This window comes from Myotis brandtii, unplaced genomic scaffold (assembly GCF_000412655.1).
Source record: "Myotis brandtii unplaced genomic scaffold, ASM41265v1 scaffold19, whole genome shotgun sequence".
NCBI classification, from domain to species: Eukaryota; Metazoa; Chordata; class Mammalia; order Chiroptera; family Vespertilionidae; genus Myotis; species Myotis brandtii.
The window spans coordinates 1455207-1463096 of NW_005357075.1; the positions used below are offsets into that span (position 1 = coordinate 1455207).

General features: G+C 54.4%; 1 protein-coding gene across 1 annotated transcript; it reads right to left on the minus strand.

Annotated features, from left to right (window-relative positions):
* Window positions 1-346: 346 nt before the first annotated feature.
* SFTPC (surfactant protein C) lies at window positions 347-3185 on the minus strand. Its single transcript, XM_005864602.2, has 6 exons — window positions 2974-3185; window positions 2125-2283; window positions 1615-1737; window positions 1265-1375; window positions 767-913; window positions 347-551 (listed from the first exon to the last, which is right to left on the minus strand). The coding sequence occupies exons 1-5, from the start codon at window positions 3013-3015 to the stop codon at window positions 776-778; spliced, it is 573 nt and encodes a 190-aa protein (XP_005864664.1). The 5' UTR covers window positions 3016-3185; the 3' UTR covers window positions 347-551; window positions 767-775.
* Between the last annotated feature and the right edge of the window lie 4705 nt (window positions 3186-7890).

Sequence of the window (7890 nt, forward strand, 5' to 3'; positions counted from 1 at the left end):
ACTGCTCACGGTGCGGGACACGTTGTCAGGTCGCTCGCGCCGCCTCTTCCTCGCTCTGTCCCCCGGTCTCTGCCTGGCTTCTCCGCCTGCGCCCCTCGGTCCCTCCTCGGATCCTCGCTCTCTCCCATCTCGGTCCCTGTCCCTGGAGTTCTCTCTCGCCCTCCCTGCGGAGGCACCACTGGAGGGCGCCTAAAGCCCGTGGATCGCTCCCCGCGCCCCTCTTCCCCATCATCCTGGGACGGGGACCGGGAAAGCCCCACTTTGCTCCCCAAAGCCCTACCCTCCCCCTAGCCCGCCCCCACCAAGAGCAGGACCAGGGCTGTGGGACTAGAGAGGAGGGACACCATTTATTTTTCAATCAGGCTGCTTTATTTTTGTGTGATAGGTCCCCTGGCCCCTAGTAGCCACCTCTCCCAGGCTGGCTGCCACCTCTCCCTACAGCTCCTTACTCCAGGGCAGTCCCTATCGTGTAGCAGGAGCAGCTTCCTGCCTGTTTGCCAAAGACCCTTTGCTCACGGATCTCTCCTGTCCCTTTTGGGGGTCCGCAGGCTCTGCGAAGCAAAGAAACACTGTTTATTATGTGAGGGAGAGGGATTGGGGGGGGCGGTGGGGGGGCTGAGAATGTCTGTAGACCTTCCCTCCCCTGATCTCCCTAAGTGATGAGCCTCAATGGATCCCCCTGTGCCAGGTCAGCTGACCAGGCAAGGTGGCCCAAGCCTTCCTTTGGCACTGGTGCTCCCGTGCTCTGGTGGTCACACCTGCTCACCTGAGGGGCCTAGATGTAGTAGAGGGGCACCTCGCCACACAGGGTGCTCAGGGTGGGGCCGAGGTAGTCCAGGTTCCTGGAGGACTCCAAGCCAGGGTCATGACCCTCCGGCTGGCCCAGCTCAGAGTGAGGCACTGCAGGCTTGACCTGGAAAGAACACCTGATTTGGAGCCGAGCGTGGGAACTGAGTTGCTGTCTCACTCGAGGCCCTTAATGTAGGACCGCAGGTGTGCCGGGCAGTCTCTCTGACCAGTAAAGAGGGGGCTGTACTGGAGTCAGAAGCCCCCAGGTGGTATGTGGGTTCGCAGCTTGGTGGTGGGTGGTGTGGCAGCAGTGGGGAAGAGGTAGGGAAGGTGTGAGGCAGGTGAGTCTAGAGAGGGGCCCTCACCTGGCAGCCTCCCAGCAGTCGTGCTCTACAGGTGACAGATAGCCATCACCTCAGGCGGTCCTCCCAGCAGTCCCGGGTGGGAGACAACCCATCCTCACCCTCGCACCCACCTGGAGGCTCTGGAGCTTCCTAGTGAGGGTCTCGAGGCTGGGGATGCTCTCTGGCGCCATCGACATGATGTAGCAGTAGGTTCCCGGGGCTGGCTTGTAGGCAATCAGGAGCTGGGCACAGAAGCCGAGTTCATTCAGGGAGGCCCTGCCTTGCTCACTCTCTAACCCTTATCCTGGGTCCTCTCCCTCTAGGTTGGGCACAGGCAGGAGCCATACTGAAAGCTGGGGAGGCAAAAGGGCTGGGGGATGAGGAGAGATGGGTTTGTTTGAAGTGTCACAGCTGGATGGGTCTAGGGGAATCTTGTCATTGGTCCCCCAGGCCCAAGGTCAAGAGGTCCAGGCATACTCACCCGCTGGTAGTCATACACTACGATGCCAGTGGAGCCAATGGAGAAGGTGGCAGTGGTGCCAGCACGCTCACTCAGAGCCAAGCGTTGCTGGGCTTCCGGCCCCGCAATGCTCATCTCCAGGACCTGGGGGAGGGCAGAGTGCTGCCTGGTATTCCTCTTTCCCCATTTGTCTCTTTGGTACTCACGCCCACCCTCAGTCCTCTGTACTCCAACTAATTCCTTCTTCCCTGACAGCTCAGAGAGGCGAGTGGAACCAGGTGCTGGAGGGACCAGGCCTCCCACCATGGGGTAGGGGCAGGGGCAGGGGCAGGGGCAGGGGCCTGGTGGAAAAGCCCAGGCCAGGTTTGCTACCCTGTTCCTGCCTCTGTCCTTCCAGGAGGTGTCCCTTGCCTTCTCCTGTCATTCCTCTTGGGCATTTTGCTATCTACCCATCCTGTCCCCTCCCCCACCCCATCCTACCTCTCAGACATGTCCTATACTGGCTGCCCACCCCATCCTACGCCTGCTCACCATCTCAGTATGTTTCTGGCTCATGTGAAGACCCATGAGCAGGGCCCCTACAATCACCACGACGACAAGGACCACCACCACGACCACGATGAGAAGGCGTTTGAGGTGCACAGGGCAGCAGGGGATGCGGAACCGGCCCTGGGGGGCTGCTGAGTAGTCCTGATGTGGTAGGGCAGGGAGGAGACAGGCGTGAAGTCATGAGGATGCCCCCTCTCCTCCCTGCACAGGTTGAACACCTTCCCACACCCTTCCAGGGCTGGGCCACCAATGCTATGAATGTGGAGAGGAGGGATGAGGAGATCAGAGAAGACTTCCTGGAAGAGGTGCCCTGGATTCCAATAAACTCATAGATGGTTAGAAGTGAGGTTTCGCTTGGAGAGACCCAAGAGAGCTTTTTCACCAGTCATATCTCCTGCTGTTTCCTCCAGACCCCTGGCACCCCAGCCATGCCCGGTCCCTCTCCATTCCCCAAATAATCCATGTTCTCCCACATCTCGGTGCCTTTATGAATACCACCCTTCTTCCTGCAGTGCCTTCCTCCTTCTACACCTGGGAGCTCCTACTTATTCTGGAGCCAGCTCCAATGCCATTGTCTCTGTGGAGCCTCAAGTGATGTCTCCCTACTCAGCGTCCTCTTCAGCTCTTTCCACTAACCTTATATTGGAATCACTGGTTGCCATGCCTATCTCCCCCAGGGACTCTGTCTTTAGTGGTTGACGTCCCTGCCCTAACTGAGCACAGTTCTAGCTTGATTGAGCACACGAATTTGGATGAGGGAAACAGGTTGGAGGCGGCAGGGCCCACCACGTACATGCACCCACACGTGCACACACACATGATCACACTCACCGGCGGGCTCTCCATCAAGACCTCTTTGCTGCCCAGGTCCATCTTGCTGCAGGCACCTTCCTCTCCTCAACTCCCAGATGGGACTGATGGGACTGGGGTCTTATATGTGCTGGTAGGGAGAGGGGACAGAGGTGAAGGACCGGCCCTCCCCTGCCAGCCAAGTCCTTGGCTTTGAAGCCTGTTTGTTCCTGGCCCTCCAGAACCAAGGCCCTGATAAGCCAGCTGCAAGAGCGCCCAAGGGCCCTTGGCCCTGGCACATGAGTCCTCTTGGCCCAGCAAGAGCAAAGCTGGGTGAGCTGAGCAAACTTGCCCTTGGGCAATCTGTGCCTCTCACGATGGGTGTCTTCCTGGCGCGCCTGCCTTTCTTGCTGGCACCTGCCCTTGTAGTCCTGTGGCTTCCACTGTTCTCCTGCCAGGCTGAACCTCTCAGGAAGCCAAGAGTCTGCCGCAATGGGGAGTCCATCACTTTCCCCAACAGAATTTCCCCCAAGCAGGGATGAGCTCCATGAGGAGACAGTGCCTGTGGGGAGCGAGGAGATAGTGCCTGTGGACCCAGAGGGGAAACCGCTGAAGGCATCGGTGTGCGGGCTCACGAATGGCTCATAAATTCTCTCAGAGCATCAGATTTTCATGTGAAATACTCTACCTGCCTCCCCGTCACCCACACTTCTGTATCTAACTTCAGACTTGCCCCCTAGCCATTCTTTTCCGAATTCTGAGTACTCTGTCTCCTCTGGTGACAAATGCTTATGTACTAACCTGAGGATTTTCATTCTTTGTTATGGGTTAGTTTGTAAGCTGAAGACTCTCCCCCCTGCACCCTGCTTTTATTTTAATTGCATTTATTTTATGCTAAATTTATTCCTGGGTCAGATATTTTTGTTTTTTTCAATTTCTTCCAGGATGTCTTTTTTTAAAATTTTTATTCTGTGCAACCTCTTCTTCCAGTTCACGGACAGCTGCTCTTTTTCAGTAAGATCATCTCACTGTGGCGGGGGGAGCTCACCCAGGGGTTCTTCAGCCCAGGAGCTCTGTGAGGGCTGCACCCTCTCTTGGAGGCTTTGTTCACCTGGATGTGCTCAATGACCAGAGAATCTACTTCTAAACCCTGCAGTTCAACATTACTCTCTTCATTTTTAAACTTGTGCAATAAAAATTCAGGGCTCTTTTTGGGCCACCGACCCTGTGTCCAGCCCCACTGTTTGGATTGGGCACACCTACCTACTCCAACATTGTAACCACGGAATGGCACACACTGCTTCTGTCAAGTGACATCCTTCAGATACTTGATGGCTTTTGGGATATTCATACCCTTCTTGGTGGTGGGAGTAGTTTCATGAGCATTTTAAAAGTGGACACGAATCCCTGGCCGGGTGGCTCAGTTGGTGGGAGTGTCATCCCATACACCAAAAAGGTTGCGGGTTCGATTCCCAGTCAGAGCACATACCTAAGCTTCAGGTTTGATCCCGGTCGGGGCATGTATAATGGATCGATCTTTCTCTCTCTTTCTCTCTCTCTCTCTTCCTCTGACCCCCCTCTCCCCCTCTCCCTTCCTCTCTAGCTAGAATCAATAAAAACGTATCTTCAGGTGAGGATTAAAAAAGAAGTGACCATGAAGATTTGAACCTTTTGATTTACATGACTTAGTGGGGTCTTCTGTGTCAAGTGGATGGCGAGCCATTTTCATAGATGCAGCTGACGGCTTTTGATAGCAGATTCCAGGCCTGACTCTGCCTTCTTGCGCCCAGACAGGCGTGTACGGGGCTGGGTGCGGTGACTGATGGACTCCCCATCTCCTCATCCTTGCATCAGCCCACTTGCTGGGTGCTGCCATCACCCTGCCTCCCTGCACTCTTTTTATATCTTCTGATCCTAAATCTGCCCTGAGAACATTTCTCACTCAAATGGGATTTACTTTGTGGACCTTCCTCTTCTATCTTTCTTTATCTCTTGTTTCCTATTCTTTCCCCAAAGCCATCTCTGTTGCTTCATTGTGCTAAACCAAGTCTACTAATGGCGGCTGTTAGGGTAGCCAAAGGAGGAACGCACAAGGCCAAAAGGGGTAAAGAATTATGAATTTATTAGGTCATCGGGATACCAGATGGGCTGAGCCCCAAAATGGCGCCAGCCCCCAAAGACTGGGAGTCAGAGGTTTTTAAAGGACTCTAGAGGTTTTTAAAGGGCTTTTTCTGGGCTGAGAATTCTCTGTGCAGGTCTGGGTCCTGGGAAAGTCCGGAGGGGAGCGACAATGGTCTTAGCAAGTGGAATGTGGTCTAAGCACGTGGAATGTTCATTGTGAAGTGGCCTGAAGGTCAGTTCCCGGGGGAGGGGGTATTGATTCAATTCTTTGGTCAGACCTGACATTGGCATCCTTTCTCTCAGGTTGCCCTCTGCTGGCTGGGCCAGGGGCGCCCTAAGGAACCTTCACCTCTAAACTTTCATGAGTGTGTAAGTCTGAGCCCACACCTTGCTCCTCTCTGGGTCTCACTCCCTTATCTTCCTTGTAATGTAACTCCAGCAGTTCACCCCAATTTCTGACCTTTGCCTGGGGGCTTCCTCACACTTGGCCCTGCTCTTTGATCATGAGCGGACTCCCAACTCTCCAGTCCTGGCAGGTTCCTTGTCCCCACAAGGGCCTCCACTCCCCCTTGGGGGCCTTTAGCCTCCAGGTTGCACAACAGCCTGGCATCTGAGCTGAGAGCCCCTGAGAAGCTGTGGTAGGAGGAAGAGAGAAGGAAGGAAATGTTTGCTCCCACCACCCTCCTCACCCCCCAACTACTCCTTTAAATATTTGCCTAAGTCTCTAGCAGCAAGTGTCCTAGGAGGCAAGAAGGAGGGGGAGGGGATATGAAGGGAGGGGGGAGGGTCCTCTGGACTGTGTGAGGCCTCAGCTGTGTGCAGGTGCCAGATGCAGGAGACAGCTGCCTGCAGTACCCACCCCTGCCCACCCCCAGGGCCCCTACTCCCATCCCCAGTTGTCCTGGCAACACTGGGATTGATGGGCCGACTCATACATGCTGGGCTGATGCCAGGTGGGCAGCGGGCCAGCGGGAGAGCCAAGGATAACTGCAAGCATCTTGGGGTCCCTGTGCGCATCTCTGGGGGCTGCCTAGCCCAGTTGGGGGCTTGTTCTGAGCAGATGCTGTGTGTAGGGCTTGCTATTATCACTGGATCAGGGAACCAGGGCTCTTTCTTGGAGAGAAGCCTCTGCTCTTGGGGCCTCAGTCTCCCCTGCAGGCTGCCTTCTGGCTGTACTTCTCATAAGCTTTACAGATTTTTCCTCCTTCTTTCTCTCTTCTGGTTATTTATTTTTGCCTGTTTGGAGGTTGGTAAGGAAAGATGCCCTCCAGTTTCATGAGGCAAGTTCGGATGCTGGCACCAACTTGATGGAGGTCTTGGGAACCTTGGAGAAGGAAGGAGGGAGGGGCCTTTAGCTGGGCATAGCTGTTCCCTCGCCCCCCACCCCTGCCCTCTGCTGTGGCCTTCTCCTCTCTTGGCCTTTCTTAGGCTGTTTCTCCCTCCTGGAAGGCTCACCCTCAATGCCTCTCCAACTCTCAATACCACCCACCCTAAAAGGCCAAGCAAGAATCAATGGCACCCACTCTGTGACCTCACCGCCCCAGCCCACGGTGCCTCGTTCCTCCTCCGAAACCTCCCAGCCTCCCTGCTGCACATTCACTTGCCACTTAGCACGCACTGTTGTTTTCACCAGCTGCGCACTGATGTTCTCATCAGCTAAGTGGGTGCCTTTATCTTCCCAGCCTGGCTGCCAGCCATGTGACCAGCCCTGAGATCCAGTGTTCCTGAAGCTTCCTTGTACCTGCTGCAGGGCAAGCAAGGGGCATGCACGCAGCCAACAGTCAATGATAAGACTGTCGTCACCAAACATGAGGGGGTGCCTGGCAAGAGGTCAATAGTTCATTCCTTCGGTATGTGAAGGTCTCAGTGCCTCACTGACCAGCTCTCAGACCCTGAATGAGACATTCTACCTTTCTAGACTTCAGAGTGTTCATCTGTGAGATGGGACTAGTGCACCTGTCCTGTCCCCCTCTCCAAGCTGGTGTGAAAATACAATGACATCATGATGGGAAAATCCAATGGTCACGATTATCTTTACCTCCCAGGGAACCTCTTCTCACTAGAGTAGGACCCAGCCTCTCCCTTTCTGTGTGTCTCTGGGTTAAAGCCTCCGAGGATGGTGAGAGTGGAGAGCCCCATGGTAGCCACTCTTTCTGTGTGTGTCTCCCTTTTCCCTCCTTCCAGCCGCTCAGCTGCAGGGGCAGAACAGGATTCACTCTGCTCTTTGTGCCCTGGGCAGAGCCGTGCCAGGGACAAGCAGGGGTGGTTGCCCAGCTGCCCCAGCCATCCTCCCCACCCCCATTGCTTGTCTTCCCACGAGCTGGCATGGGGAGGGCAGCATGGGCAGCTGGACAAGCAGTGGCAAGTGGGCATCAAAGGGCAGGGGCATCCCTGGCATGGATTTAAGCTCAGACCAGACAATGCCCTGCTGGCAGAGGCCAGGGAGGCATCGTAAACCCAGTGATTTGATGTGGAAAGAGCAGACTGGGAGCCCAGCCACCTGACTTCCAGGCTCCCCTTGTCCTATACCTGGGAGTTCTTGGGACAGTCACCCCCATCATCACCACATACACACACCCCTGAGAGGTAACACGGTATAGAGCAGCAGTTCTCAATTTTTTTTGTTTCAGGATCCTTTAACACTCTTCAAAAGGATTGAGGACCCCAAAGAGCATTTGGTGTATGTGGGGTATATGTATGGATATTTACCATATTGATATTTACTGAGATATTTAAAATATTTATTAGTGAATTAAATTAAAATAGCAATAATAAATCCATTATATGTTATAACATAAATAACATCAATTTTTAAATGAAATGTACTATTTTATAAAG

Excerpts from the sequence above, each read along its gene's own strand:
- SFTPC (XM_005864602.2), bottom strand. The coding sequence starts at position 3,015 with ATGGACCTGGGCAGCAAAGAGGTCTTGATGGAGAGCCCGCCG. Across the intron at positions 1,376-1,614 it reads TAGTGTATGACTACCAGCGG|CTCCTGATTGCCTACAAGCC; the intron begins GTGAGTATGCCT and ends TTCTGTGCCCAG. Across the intron at positions 914-1,264 it reads GGAAGCTCCAGAGCCTCCAG|GTCAAGCCTGCAGTGCCTCA; the intron begins GTGGGTGCGAGG and ends TGTTCTTTCCAG.